The sequence below is a fragment of the Loxodonta africana genome, chromosome 20 (genome assembly GCF_030014295.1).
Source record: "Loxodonta africana isolate mLoxAfr1 chromosome 20, mLoxAfr1.hap2, whole genome shotgun sequence".
NCBI lineage: Eukaryota > Metazoa > Chordata > Mammalia > Proboscidea > Elephantidae > Loxodonta > Loxodonta africana.
The window spans coordinates 2,504,811-2,531,000 of record NC_087361.1 but is presented as its reverse complement, the minus strand read 5'-3'; the positions used below and the strand labels follow the sequence as shown (position 1 = coordinate 2,531,000).

At 41.7% G+C, this 26,190-nt stretch overlaps 1 protein-coding gene across 1 annotated transcript; it reads right to left on the bottom strand.

The window, feature by feature from the left end:
• Positions 1-741: 741 nt before the first annotated feature.
• Positions 742-18,143, bottom strand: DPPA2 (developmental pluripotency associated 2). The gene is made up of 7 exons (XM_003421245.3): positions 17,973-18,143; positions 15,534-15,687; positions 14,417-14,577; positions 14,275-14,328; positions 12,704-12,980; positions 8,103-8,298; positions 742-877 (listed from the first exon to the last, which is right to left on the bottom strand). Exons 1-7 carry the CDS (start codon positions 18,003-18,005, stop codon positions 742-744), a joined length of 1,011 nt encoding a protein of 336 aa, XP_003421293.2. The 5' UTR covers positions 18,006-18,143.
• Positions 18,144-26,190: the final 8,047 nt, after the last annotated feature.

The window sequence follows — 26,190 nt, the reverse complement described above, 5'->3', positions numbered from 1 at the left end:
AATCAAGTTTCTTTCTTTAAGCTCTATGGTTACATACTCACAGGAAAAAAAAAATTATTTGGTTGTAAGACTATACCAGTTTGAAGAGTTAACATCTGTAATGTTAAATCATTCTTGTGAGGAAACACACTAATCTCACGCTTAAATTTGAAGCAAAAACCACACCAAGATACTACGTTCTACCATGTCAATTGACAAAATCTCCAAAGGGTAAACATTTCTAGCCAGGCCGTCAAATTAGAACAACCTCTATGGAAAGCAATTACATAATTAAAAATTACAAATGCATGTGCTCTTTTACTCAGCAATTCTTACAGGAATTTTATTGTACAAATACTCACATACAATATAATTGAACAGGGTTAACTGCATCAATTTTATGAGAAATATTTTACTCTATACCCTTATGTACCTTTTGAATACTGTGAATACATTTTAAGAGTAGTAAAGACAAATAGTCTATGTAGGTAAATGCTGAATATTAAAAATATTTACTAATATATTTTTCCACAGTGGAACTCTCTTCAAAGAGTATTTCATGTGGAGCCTAATATGCAGGAGAATGTCTTAATTGGAGTAGATGGGAAACCCTCTTCTTAATCCCAGCTTATGAAAAGCAGCAACACAGAAGTCACTTTTTAGCAGATCTCAAGCCTAAATTCAGACATTCTTTTCTGTAGTCAAAGATAAGACAGCACTTGGGATAGGTAACTCAGAGCACAGCAAACACTGGGATGCAAGTCAATTAGGGTATGGGCTCTCCATCATTGATTGTTTACTAATACTTTGCCCATCCAAAAGGACTGACGTTGGTGTGTTCACACCAGACTGCTTTTTCTTCTCCAGTGTAATTAATCTTTTCATCAACTTCTTATTCCTATAAGACAAGTTAGAAAACAATTTTGAAAATTGCTGAAATAAGAGAGACCATTCCCTACCAATGCCTTGAAAATGGTCAATAAAATAAGGAATCTACTTTTGTATTCTTGAATAATTTGCTCCACAACCTAAGGGTGGTTGGTAAATATAGTAAATGAAGGAACAGGGTGACCACTTATTCTCAGGACTCATGTTTTGTATAGTACAATCAGTCCTACTTTCTAATTCTTTACATACTCCCTTCTCTTCCCACATCTCCATCCCTCATTCAGACATGCTTATAGTTTTCCTATTAAATAACAAAAAGAAGTAAAGAAAGAAAGTGAGGAGGGGAGGGAGGAGGGAAGAAAAAAAGGAGGGAGTGAGAGAAGGAGGAAGTAGAAAAAAAAGACACCTTCCTTTACATTAGGGCCTCCTTTAACTGCAATTCTTCCATACGGATCACTAATATGTCTACTTTCTAGTTCTTCACATGCTCTATTCCTACCTATGCCAATCCCATTTCTGCTTCTACTGATCCCTTCAAGCTACTCTCAAATAGGCCACCAGTGACCACAAGAAAAAGTACTAGAACTGTTAGAAAAATTCAGCACAGCCGCAGTATACAAGATAAACATACAAAAATCAGTTGTATTCCTATACATCAATAAAGAGAACTACGAAAAGGAAATCAAGAAAGCAATACCATTATCCAAACCAAAAAACACGTTGCCATCGACTCCGACTCATAGTGACCCTATAGGACGGGGTAGAACTGCCCCATTCGGTTTCCAAGGAGCGCCTGGTAGATTTGAACTTCTGTCCTTTTGGTTAGCAGCCGTAGCTCTTAACCACTATGCTACCAGGGTTTCCAATACCATTATAATAGCCCCTAAAAAAATAAAATACGTATGAATAAATCTAACCAGGGACATAAAAGACCTATACAAAAAAACTACAAAATGCTACTGCAGGAAACCAAAAAAGGCCTACATAAACAGAAAAACATACCATGCTTATGGATAGGAAGCCTCAGCATTGTGAAAAGTTCAATTTTACCCAAAGCAATCTGCAAATACAATGCAATCCTGATCCAAATACCAAAAGTATTCTTTAACAAGATGGAAAAACTAATCATTAACTTTATAAGGAAAGGAAAATGGCCTGGAATAAATAAAGCTTTATTGAAGAAGGAAGCCTTGCACTAACTGACCTCAGAACCCACTATACGGATACCCACCCACCCACATACAGTGGTCGAAACAGCCTGGTACTGGTAAAATGACAGACACATTGACCAATGGAACAGAATCAAGAACCCACATGTAACTGTATCTATCTATGGCCACCTGATCTTTGACAAGGCCCAAAGTCCATTAAATGGGGAAAAACAGTCTTTTTAACAAATGGTACGGGCAAAACTGGATGTACATCTGCTAAAAAAAAAAGAAAGAAAGAAAGAAACAGGACCTATATCTCACACCATGCATAAAAACTAATTGAAAATGGATCAAATACCTAAATATAAAACAAAAAACTATAAAGATCATGGAAGAAAAAATAGTGTCAACACTGAACCTGTGGCCATTAAGTAGATTCCAACTCATAGCGACCCTATATGACAGAGTAGAACTGACCCATATGGTTTCCAAGGAGCGCCTGGTGGATTCAAACTGCCGACCTTTTGGTTAGCAGCTGTAGCTCTTAACCACTACACCACCAGGGTTTCCGGGGTCAACACTAGGAGCCCTAATATGTGGCATAAATAAGATATAAACCATAACTAACAATACACTGAGATCTCCTAAAAATTAAACACTTATGCTCTTCAAAAGACTACACCAAGAGAGTAAAAAGAAAACCTATAGGCTGGGAAAAAAATTTTGGCTATGACATATCTAACAAAGCCTAATCTCTAAAATCTATAGGAAAATCTAACACCGCTACAAGAAAAAGACAAAAAATTCAATTAAAATATGGGCAAAGGACCTGACAGGGAATACAACAGAGATTCCCTGATGGAGCAGGAGAAAAGTGGGGAGCAGAACTCAAATTCATGTACAAAGACCAGACTTAACGATCTGAGACTGGAGGAACCCTCAAAGCCATGGGCCCCAGATGCTCTGTTAACCCAGAACTAAAATCATGCTGAAGCCCACTCTTCCAAAGATTAGAACTGGACTAGAAAACAGAAAACAGTACTCGCTAGGAGTGTGCCTCTTAGTTCAAGCAGGAGACTGAATGCGTGGCTCCTGTCCAGAGGCAGGATGAAAAGGCAGGAAGGGACAGGAGCTGGTTGGATGGATACTGGAAACCTGGAATGGAAAGGGGGAGTGTGCTGTCACATTACAGGGATTACAACTAGTGTCACATAACAATATGTGTATAAATTTTTGTATGAGAAATTAACTTGAACTATAAACTTTCACATAAAGCACAATTAAAAAAAAAAGATACAGTATTTTAACATGCTCCATTAAAAAAAAAAATGGGCAAAGCACATGAATGAACACTTTACCAAAAAGAATATTCGGGCAGCTAACAGACACATGACACTAGCCAACTATGGTACATACACGCAATGAAATACTATGTAATGATAAAGAACAATGACGTGTCTGGGAAACATTTCACATGATGGATGAATCTGGAGGGCACTATTTTGGGTGAAATAAGTCAACCACAAAAGGACAAGTATTGCATGAGCCCACTATTATAAAAACTCATGAAAAAAAAAGAAACAAGATTTGATGATTACAATGAACGGGAGGAGAGAGGAAAATACTAACTAAACAATAGATAAGTGTTAACTTTGGTGAAGGGAAGACAGTACACAATACTGGGGAAGTCAGCACCACTGGACCAAGGCAAAGTCATAGAAGCTTCATAGATACATCCAAACTCCCAGAGGGACCGAGTTACTATGCTGAGGGCTGGAGACCATGGTCTCGGGGGGCATCTAGTTCAATTAGCATAACATAGTTATCTTAGTTATCTAGTGCTGCTATAACAGAAATACTACAAGTGGATTGCTTTAACAAAGAGTAATTTATTCTCTCGCAATCTAGGAGGCTAGAAGTCTGAATTCAGGGTGTCAGCTCCAGGGGAAAGCTTTCTCTATCGGCTTTGGGGAAGGTCCTTGTCATCAAATTCCTCTGGTCTAGAAGCTTCTCAGCGCAGGGACCCCAGGTCCAAAGGACATGCTATTCTTTTGGTTCTTGTTTCTTGGCGGTAGGAGGTCCCCATGTCCCTTTGCTAGCTTCTGTCTTTTATATCTCAAAAGAGACTGACTTAAGACATGACCTAATCTTGAGTCCTACCTCATTAACGTAACTGATGCCAATCCCATCTCATTAACATCATGGAGGTAGGATTTACAACACACAGGAAAATCACATCAGATGACAAAATAGTGGACAATCATGCAATACTGGGAATCATGGACTAACCAAGTTGACACATATTTTTAGGGGATACAATTCAATCCATAGCAATAGTTTATACAGAAAAATATTCTACATCCTACTTTGGTGAGTAGCATCAGGGGTCTAAAAGCTTGTGAGGGGCCATCTAAGATACACCCCATCTGGAGCAAAGGAGAATGAAGAAAACCAAAGACACAGGGAAAGATTAGTCCAAAGGACTAATAGACCACAACTATCACAGCCTCTACCAGACTGAGTCTAGTACAACTCGATGGAGCCCAGCCACCACCACCGATTGCTCTGACAGGGACCACAATAGATGGTCCTAGACAGAATGGGAGAAAAACGTAGAACAAAATTCAAACTCACAAAAAAAGACCAGACTTACTGGCCTGACAGATATGGAGAAACCCCGAGAGTATGGCCCCTGGACATCCTTTCAACTCAGTACTGAAGTCACTCCTGGAGTTCACCCTTCAGCAAAAGGTTAGACAGGCCTATAAAACAAACAATAACATAAGTAGTTCAACCACGTATATGAGATGAAATGGGCACACCAGCCCAAAAGCAAGGAGAAGGCAGGAAGTGACAGAAAAACTGGAAGAAAACGGAAATGGGGAAACCAAGGTCTAGAAGGGGAAAGTGATAACATATCGTGGTGTTGGCAACAACCCCACAAAAGAATTTGTGTATTGTTTAATGAGAAACTGATTTGCTCTGTAAACTTACACCTAAAGAGCGATAAAAAAAAAATAACTAATTTAAAAAAAGACTGCCAGTGATATCATAAATTGCCAATCCCAACGGTGCTGTATTGACCATTATATTACATGGCTGTCTCACTGCCAACCATTTCTTCCTCCTAAAACTGTTTACTGCTTCCTTTTTCTCACTTATCTCCCAGCCTCTTATTATTACTATTATTGTGGTAAATATATATGTAACAAAATATTTACCACTTCAACATTTTTTGCATGTAAAATTTTTTATCATGTTGTTCAACTACCATCATTATCCGTTTCCAGATTTTTCTATCGCCCTTAACAGAAGCTCACCTCTCCATGTACTTTCACTATTTCCATTGCCCACCTGCTGCTGATTCTCTTCAGGGTTCTGTTCTCAGTCCTTTGTTTCTTACTCAGTTTATGTGGTAATGGCTCCGGAAGTTGTTTATCTCTAACCGACACTTTTCTCAGAGCTCCAGACCCGTGTTAGAGCATGTCCCAAGTATCCTATATTCTTCTTCTCTGTCCTGGACTCCTACCTTTCTTCCATCTTATAAAACAGCATTCTGCTCCCTTTACTCCTTCATCTCTTGAATTTGTTCCATTTCTCTTTAAATTTTTTGTCAGGGTAGTAAATCTTTCAACTACCCTCCAATGTGGTCTCTCTGTTGCAAGATTTCAGTTCACTCTAAAATAGAATAATACTCCATCTGACATCCTTCTCACACCACCTCCAACCAGCTCTATCTCCTGGAGCTGAGTTTCCTGCTCATGAATGGACATCAGGACTTCTATGTTGTTAGTTCCCACCCCGTCAGTTAGGTCTTGTGGCGACCCATGTGTGGAGAGTAGAACTGCTCCATAAGGCTTTCAAAGCTGTGACCTTTTGTCACCAGGCCTGTCTTCCAAGGTGCCTCTAAGTGCGTTTGAACTAGCAAATTTCTGGCTCATAGTCGAGCACTTAACTGTTTGCCCCACTCATGGTCTATATACAATCTAACACAATGTATACTTGTACGCCCAAAGTATATTTTTCTGAAGGGAGGGTACGTAGTTATTGTTGTAGTCTCAAAAAATCTTGTGTCCCAAAAGTGAAAGACAAATAGTGACCTACAGGATAATACATGAGCCCTTTAACACAGATATAAACCCTTCGCGGTCTGATTATCCCCTCCTGAAACTTATTTCTCAGTATAAGCTTCCATCATACTGACCTATTTGCAGTTTCTAAGTACAGCATATTCTTTCATTTCCATGTGTATGTATGGGCTGTTCCCACTACCAATATGCCAAAATTATTACTTTCCCAGCTGGTAAACTCTTCCTCAGTATATCTAATCTCCCCTAAAGTTTCCTAAAGCTACTCCAATATAGATGCTTGCATCTATATTTAGCATCTGGGGTCTAAAAACTTGTGAGGGGCCATCTAAGATACACCCCATCTGGAGCAAAGGAGAATGAAGAAAACCAAAGACACAGGGAAAGATTAGTCCAAAGGACTAATAGATCACCACTGTCACAGCCTCTACCAGACTGAGTCTAGTACAACTAGATGGTGCCCAGCCACCACCACCGATTGCTCTCTTTGTATCTCTTACTCATTTCTATGAAGGCATATTATACGGATTTTATCTTACTAATCTTTGTATCCCCAGGTGAATATCGGACATGTCCTGAAAATTCTTAATATGTTTTTTGTTTAGTTTTTTCTTTTGCCTTTAAACTGGTGTTTTGGATTGAATTGTATCCCCCCAAAATATGGACTGGAATCCTGACACCTATGCCTGTGAAAGAAATCCCATTTGGGAACAGGGTTTTCCTTGTTATGTTTATGAGACTGTATCAGTGGAGGGTGTGTCTCACACCTACTGACTTTCCAGATATAAAAAAAAGCAGATTAGACACAGAAGCCAGCAAGCATAAGTGAAGTAGAGAATTCGCCTGGGGCGCCAGGCTACAGAAGCTCCAACAAGGACCTTCCCCCAGAGCTGACGGAGAGCTTTCCCCAGAGTCAGTGCCCTGAATCTGGACTTCTAGCCTCCTAAACTGTGAGAAACCACATTTCTGTTTGCTAAAGTCACTCACTTGTGGTGCATCTGCAGGAGTGCTGAGAAAGTAAGACGACCAAACCCACTGCCAACAAGTCGATTCCGACTCATAGCGACACTATAGCACAGAGTAGAACTGCCCCCTAAGAGTTTTCAAGGAGCGTCTGGTGGATTCAAACTGCCGACCTCTTGGTTAGCAGCCATAGCTCTTAACCAGGGTTTCCAGTAAGACCACCAAACCAAAAGACCAAACCGATTACCATCGAGTCGATTCCGACTCATAGCAACACTATAGCACAGAGTTGAACTGCCCCCACAGAGTTTCCAAGGAGCACCTGGAGGGTTCGAACTGCCGACCCTTTGGTTGACAGCCACAACGCTTAACCACTACCCCACCAGGGTTTCCGTAAGACCACAGTTTCCTCTAAATGGAGGCAGAGCTAACATGCCAGCAGGAGGCCTGACTTGCTGCCAAGAGATAAGCAGCGCCTGCTGCCGTCCAGTCAGTTCCAGCTCCGACTGCGACACTGCTCGTCAGAGCAGAACTGTGCTCCGCTAGGGCTTTTCAGTGGCTGGTTTTGGGGAACAGATCACCAGGCCTCTCTTTTGAGGTGCTTCTGGGTGGCCTCAAACTTACCAACCATCTTGTTAAGAACTCAGCACTTGTACCGCCCCGGGACTAAAATACATCTGTGTTCTAATCTACTACTAAGTTCTTTTTGCTTCCTATTTTTGCCTGCTCTAAATTGAAACCCTGGTGGCATAGTTGTTAAGCGCTACGGCTGTTAACCAAAGAGGCTGGCAGTTCGAATCCACCAGGTGCTCTCCTCGGGAGCTCTACGGGGCAGTTCTACTCTGTCCTATGGAGTCGCTATGAATATGAATCGACTCGACAGCAATGGTTTTTTTGGGGGTTTACCTGGCTAATTACGAAAAGGGCATACTTTCCCTCTGTCTTCCCCTACTAAATTATTTATGTACATCAGATACCCATATGGACATCTACTTTTCTGTCTGTTATGCTTAGAAAGACACGTCAGGGTTACCTCTTAGCACATTCAGGACACAGCATATTATCTTCTACATCTGGGAATGGGAAAACGCAAGCTGGTAACAGGAAGAGAGAGACCATCCTCCTGGGGGAGTCGGGCACCCAGGCCTGACCTGCATGGAACTGCAGGCGAACCCAGCCCTCTGTTTCTGCCGGGAGGACTCTGCCATGGACCACGCACCATCTGCTGCCTGGCAAGTGAAAGAGAAGTAAATAAAATCAACAAGATCAAGGAATAGCACTCCCAATCCAGCCTCTCAGCAAGTCAGTCTTAACTTTGCTCTTACATTTGGCTGACAAATCAACTGAGTGAGAAGCATGAAAATGTAGACCACTATACTCTAACACCACAAATACCACAGGAGGAGGGAAGACAACAGGTAGCTTTTTAGCATGCTTGCTGTGTGCCCAGGGTTTTGCTAAGTGACTTACAATTACTAACGCATTTATTCTTAAGAACACTATTAATATTTACCTTTTATTTACTTATTTACAAAGAAAGTGAAGTTTACTGTGTTAAATACAATACTTTCGCCGAGTCAAGACATGAACTCAGGTTCATTCACAGTTCATTTGCCTAACCACTACACTGCCCCACCTTAACTATAGAAAATGGGCAAAAAGTCTTTCTTAAAGTAGTGTGAGAAATTTGTACGTGTGTACGCAAAGACGTGAATAGGAATATTTACAGCAACATAAACAGATAACTAAATTGTGGTATATTGATACTATGAAATGCTAAACATCAATGAAAATGAATTGAAGCAGGGGTATATACAACAATGTGGATAAATCTCATGAATAATATTAAGGGAAAAAGCAAGTCACAAAACAATAAACCAAAAGCCCGTTGCCATTGAGTTGATTCCAACTACAGCAGCCCTATAGGACAGAGCAGAACTGCCCCGTACGGCTTCCAAGGCTGTAACTCTTACGGAAGCAGACTGCCACATCTTTCTCCTGAGGACAGGCTGGTGGATTTGAACCACCAACCTTTCAGCTAGCAGCTGAGCACTTAACCACTGTGCCACCAGCGCTCCATCACAAAACTATATATACAAAAAAAAAAATACAGTGTTATTCCATTTCTATCAAGTTGAAAAACAAGCAAAACTAAACTACATTATTTAGAGAAACATACATTACAGGTTACACTTTAAAGAAAAACAAAGGATTGATTATCACGGAATCTGACAGCGGAACTTCTGGAGATGAGGGGAGAGCCATGCTCGGGAAGCAAAGCCGTGGGGAACACAGAAAAAGTTCTGTTTTCTTTGAGCTAGTGTTTGTTTATAATCATTCTTTACAAAGGACACTTATGTCTTACGCATTCTACTCCATATGTGATGTATCTCACAATAAAAAGTAGGTTAAAAAAAAGTGTAAGAAACAATGCACTTGTGGGGAATTGGGATATCTGCAAGAGGACAAGGTAACTGGTACAGATACCAAGTGTCTAGAATTGAGAGAAGAGAGCAGTCACTGGAGGTTAAGTATCTGTAAATAAGCACTGATATAGCGTTCTTTCTCCGCAGGGAGACTCTAAGCAAGGGCAGAGATTATGTGTGTTCAGTACAATATGCACAATATGCCCAGCAACTAGGAATATTCTGGAATGAAGTTAAAAAAAAAAAAATTGCCGCCAAGTTGATTTCAACTCATAGAGACCCTATAACTCAGAGTAAAACTACCCTATAAGGTTTCCAAGGAGTGCCTGGGTGGATTCGAACTGCGAACCTTTTCGTTAGCAGCCCAGCTCTTAACCACTGCACCCCCAGGGCTCCTGGACTGCAGTTCATGTTTAATAGCTGCTGAATGAAGAGGGACATAAAAGGATGACTAAGTGTGGGATGCTACTAGCTCATAGAGCTTTTAATGAAAAATAGAAAGTTGTCATTTTTGAAGGCGTAGTCCCGCAGGCACACAGCTCACAGACAGTGCCTTTGCACAAATTACTAAAAGGGACATGTTCCTCCTAACATAAGGAAGTGCACCTTGGAAAAGAGAGACTGGGTAGGCCGATTTCTGTCCCTGGTCTTATTGTGGCTGGGTGCCCTGTGCAGTGAACAACTGGCTCTACCATACAAGCCAGCTGTGAGTAAAAGGGGATCTAGAGGACGTCTGGGGGTGGGAGGAGAGAGGATAAGGGTTCAAGCCATAATAAGGAAGGTGACTTTGTGCTGCCCTGACGAGTCTGCTGGAGGTGAAAACAAAAGTAGCAAGGTGTTTGAGCAGAAGTTGATGGAGACAGGTAGGGCTAAATTATTCTCAAGACATCCTATAGCACAGTGATCCCAGATCTTTTCATTATTATTGTCTCCTCAGTTCTGTGTCTCATATAAGCCTCACAACCCCTCTATGAAACAGGATACCAAGGCTCAGGAGCTAAGTCATTTACCAATGTCAATCCTAAAAAAAAAAAAAAACCCACTGCTGTCAAGTGAATTCTGACTCATAATGACCCTAGAGGACAGAGTAGAACTGCCCCATTGGGTTTCCAAGGAGCAGCTGGTGGATTCGAACAGTCTACCTTTTGGTTAGCAGCCGAACTCCTTTTTTTTTTTTTTAATTTTTATTGTGCTTTAAGTGAAAGCTTACAAATCAAGTCAGTCTCTCACACAAAAACTTACATACACCTTGCTGCATACTCCCAACTGCTCTCCCCCTAATGAGACAGCCCGGTCCCTCCCTCCACTTTCTTTTCGTGTCCATTCTGCCAGCTTCTAACCCCCTCTACCTTTTCATCTCCCCTCCAGACAGGAGATGCCAACATAGTCTCAAGTGTCCACCTGATCCAAGAATCTCACTCCTCATCAACATCCCTCTCTATCCCAATGTCCAGTCTAATCCCTGTCTGAAGAGTTGGCTTTGGGAATGGTTCCTGTCCTGGGCTAACAGAAGGTCTGGGGGCCTTGACCACCGGGGTCCTTCTAGTCTCAGTCAGACCATTAAGTCTGGTCTTTTTACAAAAATTTGGAGTCTGCATCCCATTGCTCTCCTGCTCCCTCAGGGGTTCTCTGTTGTGTTCCCTGTCAGGGCAGTCATTGGTTGTAGCTAGGCACCATCTAGTTCTTCTGGTCTCAGGCTGATGTAGTCTCTGGTTCATGTGGCCCTTTCTGTCTCTTAAGCTCATAATTACCTTGTGTCCTTGGTGTTCTTCATTCTCCCTTGGTCCAGATGGGTTGAGACCAATTGAAGCATCTTAGATGGCTGCTTGCTAGTGTTTAAGATCCCAGTCACCACTCTCCAAAGTGGGATGCAGAATTTTTTCTTAATAAATTTTATTATGCCAATTGACATAGATGTCCCCTGAAACCATGGTCCCCAAACCCCCGCCCCTAGCAGCTGAACTCTTAACCACTGTGCTACCAGGACTCTGCCACATACCTAATGTGGCAGGATTAATTACTTTTGTGTGTGGCCTTTCAAGCCATGGGCTTGTAACTCCCACCCAGGTGATTGTGTGATAGGGTAATCGTGACCTACCAAGGGGATTGGTCAGTTTTGCCTTAAAACTGATCCGGTTCCAGAGCAGAGAAGAGGAGCCCAGCAGCAGAGACCTGGCACCAGGGAATGGCAGGTGGGCCTCCTGGCCCATGGAGAGAGAAAGTCGAGTGCCTTTGGGCACAGACTGAGGGCCAGGGGGAGGAGTGCCTGCAAGCACAGCTGGCAAGAGGCTATCCTGATAGAAGAACTATACCCTGAGTGTTCTTGAGCCTGAATTGTAACTGTTACTTCCCTAGTAAACTCCATAATTGTAAGTATGGTCTGTGAGTTCTGTGTGGCCATTGCAATGAATTATAGAACTCAGCAGGGAAGTAGAGAGTGCTGTGGGAAGGACGGTTGGTGTCAGAGTTGGTAAAGGTGGCCTAGAGAGGAGGCATGTCTGACCTCCACCTCATAGGACTCAGCCGTGAGCTGTTGATCTTGGTTCTCCTTCCCCCTTGTGGGGTCGGAGGTGGTCACACACTGCCCCTGAGCTGTTTTTATTCCAAGGAAATGGTAAAGCAAGGATACGAACCAAGGCTATTCAACTCCAACACCTATACTCTTATCCATTATACTATGGTTGTTTTGGAGCCTTGGTTGCACAGTGGTTAAACATTTGGCTGCTAACCAGAAGGTTGGTGATTTGAACCCACCAGCCACTCTATAGGTGGAAGATGTGGCAGCCTGTTTCTGTAAAAATTACAGCCTTGGAAACCCTATGGGACAGTTCTACTCTGTCCTATAAGGTCGGTATGATTCTGAATCAACTGGGTGGTGGTGGGTTATGGATGCCTTGAGGAAAGGAAAAAGAAAATGGGATGACCTCAGGCTGTGGCTGATTCTACAATCAGATCATGCTTTCCTCCCACCTTGAAATTTTGTTTAGTGATAAGGAAGGATTACCACTTAATCACCTGGTTTAGAATCCATCCAGGAGAAACTCGGCTATCTATCCATCAAGGAAGAGATAAGCCTTACTTGAACAAATCCAATCTACAGATCCACATAACCTAACAGTTTCCATTTACTACCTCCTGTCTGGGACCAATAAAAGTTAACCTTGTTTCCCCTTCTAGAAGCGTGCTCACTCTTTAAGGTTGATCTTACCAGAGGCTTGCAGCAAAAAGGTCTCAGCTGAAGCAGGAATAGGACGTGAATTCACAGCCCTAGGCTGAAGAGCTTTGGAAGAAATTCTTGCCCAGGAAGCCAGTGTGGCCTCCTGAGCTGAAGAGACCACTTCAACTATATTCATCCCTTCCTCTCTCTCCCTAGCCTTACAACTTTCCTGAAGCTTTGCTCTCTTGGCCGCCATATTTCCTGGAAAACGGGCCTGTTTCCTGGAACATGGCTGCAGCTTGGCCTCCCGTGGTGTGTCAGGAATATCCTGCAAATGAAATTCATGGTGAGTCTTCAGTGAAGAGCTGCTGCAGTAGGAACCTCTGTCAGTTTATGACTCTTTGTACTGACCCAAACTGCATATCAGTGTGGGAAAGGTTTAGAAATATTAGTATGAGTCAGAATTGACTCAGCGGCAACAAGTTTGGGTTTTGTTTTAGAGCAATTAAAAAAAAAAACACCAGAAGAACTAGATGATTCCCAGCCGCCACCACCAACCGCTCTGACAGGGATCCTAACAGACAGAGCGGGAGAAAAATGGAGAACAAAATTCAAATTCACAAAAAAAAGACCAGACTTTTTGGTCTGACGGTCTGGGGGATCCCCTAAAACTATGGCCCCTGGACACCCTGCTAACTCAGAACTGAAGCTACTCCCGAAGCTCATGTTTCAGCCAAAGATTAAAACAAAAAAAACACTTGTTGCTGTTGAGTTGATTCCGGCTCATAGCCAAAGAGTACACAGGCCTGTAAAACAAACAATAACACACGTAATGTGCTGCTTAGTTCAGTCAAGCACATGAGACCAAATGGGTAACACCCGCCCAAAAGCAAAGATGAGAAGGAAGGAAAGGACAGGAAAACTGGACAAATGGACATGGAGAACCCAGGGTAGGAAGGGAAAGGGGGAGAGTTCTGACACATTGCAGAGATTGCAACTAATGTCACAAAACAATTTGTATATAAAATTTTTGAATGAAAAACTAATTTGTGTCATAAACCTTCACCTAAAACCCAAATAAATTAATGTAAGTGTAAACTGAAAAAAAAAAAAAGAAAAGAAACTCATTGCCACTGAGTCAATTTTGACTCCCTATTTTTTTTTTAATCAACCCTATGGGACAGAGTAGAACTGCCCTATAGGGTTTCCAAGGCTGTACATCTTTATGGAAGCAGGCTGCCACATCTTTCTCCATGGAGCGCCTGGTGGGTTCAAACCCCTGACCTTTTGGGTTAGCAGCCAAGGGCTTTAACCACTGTGCAACCTGGGCTCCTCTCAGAGCAGTGATTGTTAATCAGGTGATTTTACTCCTCAGGAAACATTCAGCAATGTTTGGAGAAATTTTTGGCTGTCAGAACTGAGTGGGGGGATATACCTCTGGCATTTAGTGGGTAGAGGGCAGGGCAACTGTTCAACATCCTACAACACACAGGACAGCACCCACAAGCAAAAAAGATCTGGCCCCAAATGTCAAAACTGCTTCGGCTGAGGAAACCTGTCCTAGAGGAGCAGCAAGCATGCAGAAGGTAGGAGAACCACCCAGGACCATACTCCTCACTCACCTGTTTTTGCTCAGGGTAAGCATGTTTCTGCAGCCTCCGATAAATATCTATTTTCTAAGGAAGTTAAGAAGGAAATAGAAATTGAAAGTTAACAAAGTTTCCTGTACATGTCTGAGCAGCAGATCCCCACCAGTGTACTCACCTGGCCGTGGGTACTCAAACGTACTTGCTGACACCAGTTCCTCAAAGTGTCCCGGTGTACCTCATTAACTGGGGGCAAAATGGCCGGCAGAGGAAGGGTTGGTGTCCTATAACTCGGTTTTGAGCGAGCTCTGAATTGTTCATTCATTTGAGGGAGAGGAACTGAGAAAAGAATGAAACCAATGTAGTCATAAATTACATTTGTAAGATTCTTCATAATTTTACACAGATTTTGTCACTTTTTTCTCCACCAACCAATTTGCACACACAAATATCACTTTTTTTTTTTTTTTCTTATTTTTCAAATTAGGGAACGGGAAGTAAAGAGCTTGCCCAAGATCACATGACCATTAAAATGGCAGACCTGAGACTCAAACCTCTGTCTAAAGATTCTAACTCCCAAATTCTTTACACTACATGCACCAGCCTGTTGTTTTCTGGAGCCCACGGCTTCCAAGTGGGTAGAAGGTTATGTTGGCTTGTTCCTCCATAACGTATGGATTTGGGACTAGAAATTTCAGCTGCTCCTACAGAAATCAAAGAATGTGCCCAACTCTACCCACAGCCAACTATGACAGCCTACCACATTTTTCTCTGTAGCACCCATGTCTCCTCACTCCCCTTAGCTCTGACCCTTCACTACTTACTTCATCTAAAAGTCATCATTATTGTCCCAGAAAATAAAATCATTCTGAAATACTTATTCTCTGCTCTTACACTAAACACTGAGAACAAATACAAAAGGTCATATTAGATACTTGATTAATATTAATTGCCAGGCAAACACTAGATGTTTCTCAAAATTATTTCCTTCCATAAGAGCCTAGAAGAGTATGTACGGACCTCATTTTTACAGGAGATTGAGCTTCGTAGGTTGAGAATTTGAGCTCATATCTAGCTGCCTGAAAAGCCCATGCTCTATTCAACGCTCTCCGGGTGCCTATTTTGTGACTTAAAAGCAAGGCAGCATGGTGCTTGTCAAATGAGAAGCGTGGGAGTTTAAGAAATCTCTTATGGTAGGTAATCAAAGAGGCCCGCTCCACGCGGAAGGTGAGCTTCAAGCTGGGTGGTGCAGTGAGAAGAGCAGGGGTAGGAACTGAACAATCCTGGCCTCATACCTTTGTTTTTCCTAGGCTTTTTCAGTGTGACCTCTGCCGTTTTTGCGGTGGAAGAAACACTTGGTTCTATTTGTTGCTCTCCGTTAGGTTCCTCTCTCACTGGAACCAATGTGATAACCAGACTGTCCTCATCTAACTCCGAGTCAAAGAAATTCTGGAAAGAGAAGGGTCAGTCACTGATTCTCATTTGATGCCACGCAACTAAACTGCTTACTTAAAAGGAACGACTAATGAAACGGAAACTGAAAAGCTAAGAGAAGGGTTACTGATATCCCTTGAATTTGATCTGAAGTCCACCACCACCAGTTGTGGTCCAGTCAAAACCGACTCCTGGTGGTCCTGTGTGTGTCAGAGCAGCACTGTGCTCCACAGCGTTTTCAATGGCTGGTTCTTCAGAAGTAGATCACCAGGCTTTTCTTCCAAGGCACCTTTAGGTGGACTCAAACTTCCAGCCTTTCAGTTAGCAGCTGGATGCACCACTCATCGTCAGACCCTTTATTAGATAAGGTGAGGAAATGGGCAAAAGCAAGTTACAAGTGGGTGATAAGGAAAGAGGAAATAGTGGGAAATCCTTCCGTTTAGGCTTAACAATTGCACTTTCCCCTTACGCCTTACTCCCAGGGGCAGACTGTCCAATAAGCAAGGTAAGCACAGGATTACTTGTGCTTACTTACTAATCTGTAGGGAACAATTCGCATGGGTTTCACCACATCAGAGATTTGGAGGAGGGAATGTGTCTGTTCTGCTCTCCGTTGCACTCACGGAAACTAACAGCACTTGGCACGGATCGCGCCCGCGGTGTTGCTTTAACGACCTAATAATCTAATGAACGAAAGAGAAAGTGGGAAAGCAGGAAGGTAGAAAGGAACTAATAGTTGTACCCCACTGCTAACCTAAAGGCTGGGGGTTTGAACCCAGCCACGCCACAGAAGACAGGTCTGGAGATCCAAAAAAACCCTATGGGGCAGTTCCAATCCCTAACACACGGGAACGCCATGAGCCAGAACTACTCCACAGTAACGGGTTCGTTTATTTATTTTCTTTTGCTTTTTGGTTTTACAGTATACTGACACTGTGCTAGGTGCTTCCTGTATTTCTATTTAATTCTCACAGTATACTTACAGAAATTCATTAGTTTTCCTATTTCACAAATGAGGAAGCTGAGTCTCAGAAATTAAATGACCAATGCCAGAGAGTAACACGTGCTAGTCTAAGTTTCTGAACTTAGCTTTTTCTTTCAAACTCAAAGGTGAATAAACTCCATTCCAGCATTCCAGTTCTATTGTAATACTCTCTAAGAAGAACAGGTAAATTGATCTCACGCTGCCATGCCCCTCCCCCACCATTTAAATCTCTTCGATGTCTCCCCATTGCTCTCAAACTCTCAACCTGGGTACAGGAATTTTGCATTCGTATACCACTTTTTCAAAGCATGGAGCTCTGGTGAGGTAGTGGCTAAGAGCTCGAAGGTTAACCAAAACCAAAAAGTCGGCAGTTTAAATCCACTGGCTGTTAAAAAAAAAAAAAAATTTTTTTTTATACCACTTTTTCAAAGCATGGAGCTCTGGTGAGGTAGTGGCTAAGAGCTTGAAGGTTAACCAAAACCAAAAAGTCGGCAGTTTAAATCCACTGGCTGTTCCTTGGAAACCCTATGGGGCAGTTCTACTCTGTCCTATAGGGTCGCTATGAGTCAGAACAGACTCTATCGCAAAGGTCTTTGTTTTTTTGTTTTGTTTTGTTTTTGTTTTCAAAGTACTCCCACACTTACTCTTGTGAGCTTAAAAACAAACAAAACTTGCCATTGATTTGGTGTTAACGATCCTGGGGATAAATGGGGCTCAGAGCAGTTAAGTGACTTGTCCGTAGTCATACACCTAATACTGGTCAATCCAATCCCCTAGGTTTCAGCAGTAACAGTTCTCCCTCTAAATACACCATTACGCCTTCTCACATACAGTTTCGCGTCCTGGCCACAACCCCCCAAGCCTAGCTGGAAGTCCATTTGGCACTAAGGCCGTTGGGAATAGGCTACTTCTTACCCCTGAAGAAAAGAAATCCATCGGTCGCTTCACTTTCTGACCTGACCCACATCACCCTTTCCCACTTTCTTTTCACCTTAAGTCTTCATTGCCTTGCAGTTTCTATCCTGCACACTACCGCACACCTCGTCTTTGTCACAAAGTCAACCTTTCCCTTTGGACTAGGAGCAGGGAGCTTTATTTCTGCTCCCCCCCCCGCCCCAAATGTACACAGAGCCACGATCAAGTGAAAGAAAAGTAACAATCCATTTAGAAAGGCGAGCAAAGAAGATGGAAGTTTCTTTCAGCCTGAAATTAAGAGCAAATTCAGGTTCCTGGCAAGAAAGGAACAAAACCGAGACCAAGAAAGAGTCTGAAAAGAGAGTCCATGGGGAACGAATTCCAGATGAAGCGAACTTACCTTTTCGCTGCTGCTCTGATTTGAGGATGCCATTTCCAGGAACACACAGGGGAAGAAAATGTCAGCAGTAAGGACACCTAAGTTTACTCCTTTTAACCTGAAGTGTTTCTTGTCCGTTTTCTCCTTTTATAAGCAAATGTCCCCTACTTCCGGTTACTCAGATGAGCTCTGGTTTCCTCTCTCCAGAAAAAAAAACCCAAAACAAAGTCATTGCCGCGGAGCGGATTCCGATTGGAGTGGATTCTGACTGGATTCCAACTCGAGTAGATTCTGACTCATAGCGACCCTATAGGGTTTCCAAGAAGCGCCTAGTGGATTCGAACTGCCAACCTTTTGTTTGGCAGCCAAGTTCCTAACCACTGAACCACCAGGGCTCCCAGCACCCCTATGGGATATAGTAGAACCACCGCCTAGGGTTTCCAAGGCAGAAATCCCTAAGATTGCGGTACCTTCGTCCCGCGAAGCGGCCGAACCCCTGACCTTTCGGTTAGGAGCCGAGCACTTTGAAGCACTGCCCGCCAGGGCTGGTGGTTCCTCTCTCCACTCCCTCGCCTGGCTGTGATGGTTTTCCCCCTGGGAAACCGTGGGTTGTCCACTAGCTGATCGTTGAGTTACTGGGTAATGAGTATCATTAATACTCTAAAAAAACCAAGATTTTTGTTCTTATGCCTTTATGGTGGGGTTTGGGAGAAAACGCAAAGTGACCGACTCTTGCTGACAAGTTTCAGTTGAGCGAACGGAACACGTTAGAAAATCTGTAGAACATTATTGGCAGCGGAGTGGCGCGATTATGGAAGGAGCAGAAAAAAATGCAGCGGATTGTAGGGAGGCATTTTTATAACTGATTTATGTGCACGGGTGTGTCCCTCGCTGGGAGACCAGATTTAAATTGTGGGGGTTGAAGAATGGGAACCTCTCTTGGATCTAGCTCTCCACGCAAGCTTTAAGCCTGCGATAATGGCACCAAACAGCAATAACAATGGTGAGCCAGGTGGAGAGGAAGGGTCCTGCTGTTTGAATAAGAGCAGAGAAAGCAGAAGTACTAAGGGCAAATGAGGGAATAATGAATACAAGGGAGGGAATCCCTGCAGCATAATTTGGAGGCAAGGTCCCAGGTTAGCACAAAAACAGTTGGCGCGCTTGTCTACTAATCTCGAGGTTGGTGGTTTAAACCGCCCCCACCCCCTGCGGCAATACGGAGGAATGCCTGGTAAACTGCTTCAATAGGATTACAGCCAAGGAAACCCTATTGAGCGGTTCTACTCTGTAGCATGTGGGGTCTCCATGAGTCGGAACCTACCGCAATGTTATTTATTTTAAGTTGGAGGGAAATACTCACGAACAATGTGGCATCACTGAATCTAATCGCCCAGATTCAGTGCTCTCGGCGGTTTTTCTCTGCCCTAGGAAAACCGTTTGGTCAGTCTGTCTCCGGACCCTAGAATACGGGGTCAGTTAAATGTTGCAGTATAATATCTTCAAGTTGTGGTCTGCAAAGGCTCAGCTTTTGATTAGCAGGGAATTGGGTAGAAATGTAAATTATCAGCTCCTCCAGACCTCCTGAATTTGATCACTGAGGAGGGGCGCAGTTATTTGTGTTTCAACTAGCCCTTTGAGTAATTCTTATGCACCTAAAGTCTAGAAGCACTGGTTGAGCCAGGGTTTGACCAAAGGGCTTAGAATTTGGCAGAGAGTGGTTGTAATTTTGGGTCCTCTTTTCTAGGATTTTTTTTTTTTTTTTTCCTAGGATAGAAACTTTGCTTACCCATCTGTGTGGCCCACCTGACACTGCTCTTTCTGGGTGATTATAGGGGCTGTGCCTTGGTGGTTTGATCTGGTCCTCGTGCCTTAGGTTGTGGGACAGGGCTACAAGTAGGGGACCATCTCATTGCCATATTTTCTTTTCCTCATAGGTTTTATTGCAATAAAGTTATCTTACTTATTTTCATGTTTTTCCACTTGCTTTTTAAAAATAAGAAAGTTCAAACATGTGTAAAAGTAGACAATAATGTCATGAGCTGCCATGTATCCCTCTACCATTATCAATTTACAGCCGATCTCATTTTACTCCCTGTGTTATTTTGAAGCAAATACCAGAGCTTTTATCATTTCAATTATAAATTTAGCAAAAGCACTCTTCTATTTTTCCTCAATCATAACCACAATACCTCTCTCATAACTAAAAATAATTTAAAATAATTATTTTGTGTTATCAGATTATTATTCTGTCCTTGTTCAAATATCCAACAGTATTCAAATATCCAATTGTTTTATATAATTTTTTGTTCTTTTATTGTGGTAAAATATATACAAGAAAACTTTTGACTTCAACCTTTTTTACATGTACAGTTCAGTGACATTGACTGTGTTTATCATGTTGAGCGACCATTACCACTATCCATTTCCATATTATTCCACCACCATTAACAGAAACTCATTGTCCCCTAAACAAAGACTTCCTCTTTCCGCCTTCCCGGTAACCACTAATAAGCTAATCTCTATAAAACCAAAAACCAAACCCAGTGCTGTGGAGTCGATTCCAACTCATACAGACCCTATAGGACAGAGCAGAACTGCCCCACAGAGTTTCCACGGAGCACCTGGCGGATTCGAACTGCCGACCCTTTAGTTAGCAGCTGTAGCACTTAACCACTACGCTACCAGGGTTTCCGATGATCTCTATACATTTCCCTATTTCTGTAAGTGGAATCCTGCAGTGTTTTTCTTCTGTGACTGACTTATTTCATGCAATATCGTGTTTTCTAGGTTCATTAGGACTTCATTTCTCTTTATGACTAAGATTCCATTTTATGTATGTACCACATTTATTTATTCATTCACCTGTTCATGGCCATTTAGGCTCCTTTCCCCTTTTGGCTATTGTGAAAAGCACTGTAATGAACATCAGTATGGGAGTTTCTGTTCGTGTTCCTGCTTTCACTTCTTCTGGGTATATACCTAGGATTAGGATTGGTGGGTCCTGTGGTAGTACTATGTATAACTTGCCGAGGAACTGCCAGACTTTTTCACAGAGGCTGTACTGTTTTGCATTACCACCAGCAATGGATGAGGGTTCCAATATGTCCAAATCCTTGCCGACACCTATTTTCCATGTTTTTGAATATGGCCATTCTAGTTGAGTTGAAGTATTATTTCATTGTGGTTTTGATTTGCATCTCCCTAATGCCCACCCACTGCCATCAAGTCAGTTCCAACTCACAGCGACCCTGTAGGACAGAGTAGAGCTGCTCCATAGAGTTTCCAAGAAGCACCTGGTGGATTCGAACTGCCGACCTCTTGGTTAGCAGCTGTAACACTTAACAAATATGCCACCACGGTCTCCCTAAGGGAGCCCTGGAAACACTGGTGGAATAGTGGTTAAGAGCTATGGCTGCTAACCAAAAGGTTGGCAGTTCGAATCTACCAGGTGCTCCTTGGAAATCCTATGGGGCAATTCTACTCTGTTCTATAGGGTTGCTATGAGCCAGAATAGACTCATCGGCAATGGGCTTGAGTTTTTTTGTTTTGGAATGAGAAATGATATCGAGCATCTTTTCATGTGCTTGTTGACCATTTGTATATCCTCTTCGGTGAAATGTCTATTTAAGTCTTTTACCCGTTTTTTGATTGGGTTGTTTGTGTTTTTGTTGTTATTGTAATATTTTCTCTTTTCTCATTTTCTTATTTTAACAGTTTGGTTGAATCAGGATCTAAATAAGGTCTACACTTCGTAGTTAGTTGATAGGTATCTTAACTCTTTTTAATCTGTAAATTCTACCCGCCCCCCCCATTTCTTCTTAATTTTTTGTTGTTATTGTTTGTTTTCATAGAAAGAATTGTGTGGATTTCCTGTAATTTCTTGTCTGGATTTTGCTAATTTCACTTGTTCCTCCATTTAGCCTGTTTATATATTCTCTGCATTTACTACAAATTGATTCGATCATATTCAGGGTTGGCTTTTTTTTTTTTTTTTTTAATGAGAATATTCTTTTCTCTCCTCTTTACCTGCCTGACTCTTCATACTTTAAGCTTAAATGCCCATTTCTTGGAGTGACCCTAAAAGAGATTGCTCCTGTTATCCTCTCATTTTTTTCTTCATAGGATTTGATTGTAATTGTAGTTACATATGCATTTGAGATTTCATTTGCTTAACCTCATCTCCCCAGTTAGACTGCAGGCTGCATGAGAGCAGTGGTGAGCCTCTTGGCCTCACCTTTGGTCTACCCAGCACCTTGCACCTATCTGGCTCAGACTTAGTTATTCATACTGCCTTGGTCTCCACCTTTCCCCTCATCCCACCCAGCTCCCTTTTAGAGTAAGTACCCCTACTCTGTGCTAGAGCACTCAATACAAATGCTGGTCATAGGCCGAAATGACTGTCTCTCCTACCAGATTATGAAGCTCTCAAGTTCTCAGGCTCATTTTCCTGGGGCCCAACACAGTATTTGACCAATAAAAAAAATAGAAAGCTTTTAATTAGGTGCAATGAATGACAAAAAAACAGATCATACCAACTTAAATGTGTAGTTTAGTATATACCTAAAGCTAAAAATTAGCCACTAAAAGAATTCAGGGCATTAATAATAAACTGGGTTCGATTTAATTCAGCTTCGTGTTCTAATAGTTATCCCAATAATACACAATAGTCCTGAAATAAAAATTCGTTATCTCATTTGAATAAATATTTCATTTAAAAACCAGTTGCCATGGAGTTGACTCCAACACATAGCAACCCAAGTGTCTCAGAGTAGAACTATGCTTCACAAAGCTTTCAGTGTCTAATATTTCAGAAGATCACCAGGCCTTTCTTCAAAAGCATCTCTGGGTGCAGTTAGCAGTTGAAAGCGTTAACCATTTGTACCATCCAGGAAAATTAAATATTTATAAATGCCTTGTATTTCTTATTTAGATAAATGCTTTTCAATATCTCTCCCTCCTCCCTTTTTTTTTAATTAGAAGAACATACTCAACAAAAGTAAATGTTCTAGAACTCCAATATATAGTAAGCAAAAGTAGAGAACTCTGTTTGAAAAAATCAAAACCCACAAGGCATCCATAGAACCCAAAGTTTCTGAGAAAAAAAAAAAACTCAGTTTAAAATCAATGGTTCAATGTCACTACATATTTGGAAGGTGTATCTTCTGAGTTCTTCAGTTCTCTTAGAGAAAAATGAAATGGCCCTGAAAGAGCTTCTCAACTCTCCACATCCTTTAGTTCAAGAAATTCCCACTTAAAAGGATTACACCTAACCCACACTTATTGGCTACCTTGTTATCCAACATTTCACATTCACAATAATAGTAAAGAACCTGCTATTCGACAATTTTGCGCATTAGTGACGTACATCTGGCAGTAAGGAAAACGAAGGTGCGAGATGAGAGTAACACTGGCTGTGATGGTGAAGGTTCTGTGTCAGCTTGGCCAGGCCATGATTCTCAGTGGCTTGGCAGTTATGTAATGATGTAATTTGGCAGTTATGTAATGATATAGCCATCCTCCATTTTTGCAGAATGCCATTTTCATGTAATGACCTGGTCTTTGGAATTTAATCCTGTTGATAAGTGAGGAGAGGGCATAGTGAATTAATTTCACTTCAGAGCAATAGTTACAGATCATTATCTTTTTACCTAGAATAAATTGGTATTTTTGTACTTTTTTTTTTCCTTTTGAAAAAGTCTCTTCCATATCATGGAGCAATAGTCACAATTGGGAGAATCTCAAATTCAGCATCCACAGAAGTTTAGGGCTGCCTCCTTAGTTCTGTGTTTAGCACAAAGAATGTGGTTAGGACAGGTTCTCCAATATTAATTGCAAATTTAGGCATAGCCTCACGAGAAAGTGTCCTTGGCTGTTCAAATAAAGTCTTTTCTCCTCCTCGTCTTTGTGTATTGAGAGCTTTTCATTAAGATCTGATTCCTATGAAACAAATGGAATATGTGTTAAACATACAGGATTTGGAAAGAGCGATTCGTTTTGTGCTTTAAAGGTAGCTGACCTCCTGGTGGTTAGAACTCCTGGACTCCTGAGCAATTGTCCCACAATCAGGGTGGTGGGTCAGGAAGGGTAGGGTATCAGTGGTCAAGCAAACCCAGACTGCTCCCATGTCCCCATCAGTCACCTGCTCTTTCTTGAGTTTTCTACCTCTCTCTCTTCACAAGTTCTTCCCCACCAGCACACAATATTTTTAAGCCTGTCCCATTAAAAACAACCCCGACCCAGTTTCCTTTCACATTTCCATTCCTATTTAAATATTATTTTCTACTTTCTTTTACAGTTCAACTTTTGAATATTATCTTCTTACTTTATATAGCAACTTGACATGCTGGTCTAATGGTTATTCAGTCTCTTTTTCCTACCTAACTCCTAAAACATTGATATCCCATGAGGTTAATTCCTCTACCCTGGATCACCCCTACATACTTCCCTTGAGCAGCCACATCCATTTCCCTAATTTCAAATACCACCTATGTGTTGGTGACTCCTGTATAATTGTTTCAAATTTACATACCAAAAACTAATGCCAAATGTGAAAAAAATTGAGGATTTTTTCAAACTTCTGTAGTCTGAAATTGATCAAACATGCAATCGAGGTGCACTGATAATTACTAGTGATTGGAATATGGAAAGTTGGAAACAAAAAAGGCTTGGTAGTTGGAAACAAAGGTATTGGTGATAGAAATGACTCCAGAGAATGTATGACAGAATTTTGTGAGACCAATGACATATTCATTGCAAATACCTTATACAACAACGTAAATGATGACTATGCCCATGAACCTCACCAGGTGGAATACACAGGAGTCAAATCGACATCTGTATAAAGAGACAATGGAGAAGCCTAATATCATCAGTAAGAACAAGGCTAGGGGCCAAACACGGAACAGACCATCAATTGCTCATAGGCAAGTTCAAGTTGAAGCTGAAGAAAATTAAAAGAAGAGCCAAAACACAACCTTGAGTATATCCCAGCTGAATTTAGAGGCCATCTAAGAATAAATTGATGCATCAAACAGTAATGACTGAAGACCAGATGAGTTGTGGGATGACATCAAGGACATCATATATATTTGAAGAAAGCAAAAGATCGTTAAAAAGACAGGAAAGAAAAAAAGAGACTCTGAAACTTGTTGTTGAATGTAGAGTAGCTAAAGCAAAGGGAAGAAAGGATCACGTAACAGAGCTGAACAGAACATTTCAAAGGACGGCTCAAGAAGACAAAGCAAAGTACTCTAATGAAATGTGCAGAGATCCAGAGTTAGAAGCCAAAAGGGGAAAGCATTCTTAGCATTTCTCAAGCTGAAAGCACTGAAGAAGCAATTCAAGCCTTGAGTTGCAATATTGAAGGATTTTATGGACAAAATATTGAACGAAGCAGGAAGCATCAAAAGAAGAAGAAAGAATACAGAGTCACTGTACCAAAAACAATTGGTCAATGTTCAACCATTTCAGGAGGTAGCACGTGACCAAAAACCAATGCTATTGAAGAAAGAAGTCCAAGCTGCACCTAAGGCATTGGCGAAAAACAAGGCCCCAGGAATTGACAAAATACCAGTTGAGATGTTTCAACAAACAGATGCAAAGCTGGATGCGTTTACTCATCTATGCCAAGAAATTTGGAAGACAGCCACCTAGCCAACAGACTGGAAGACATCCGTATTTATGCCTAGTTCAAAGAAAGTGATCCAAAAGAATGCTGAAATTATCAAACAATATCATTTACAGCACATGCAAGTAAAATTATGCTGAAGATAATCCAAAAATTGTTGCAGCAGTACATTGACAGGGAACTGCCAGAAATTCAACCTGGATTCAGAAGAGGATGTGTAAGGAAGGATATCATCACTGGTGTCAGATGGATCTTGGCTGAAAGCAGAGAATACTGGAAAGATGTTTACCTGTGTTTTATTGACTATGCAAAGGCATTCGACTGTGTGGATCACAACAAATTATGGATAACCTTGCGAAGAATGGGAATTCCAGATAGCTTAATTGTGCTTGTGAAGAACCGGTACATAGACCAAGAGGCAGTCTCTGAACGTAGCCTGCATGGTTTAAAATCAAGAAAGGTATGCTTCAGGGTTGTTCTACCTGTCTGCAGAGCAAATAATACAAGAAGCTGGACTATATGAAGAATGGGGCATCAGGATTGGAGGACGTCTTATTAACAACCTGCAACGTGCAGATGACAACCTTGTTTGTTGAAAGTGAAGAGGGCTTG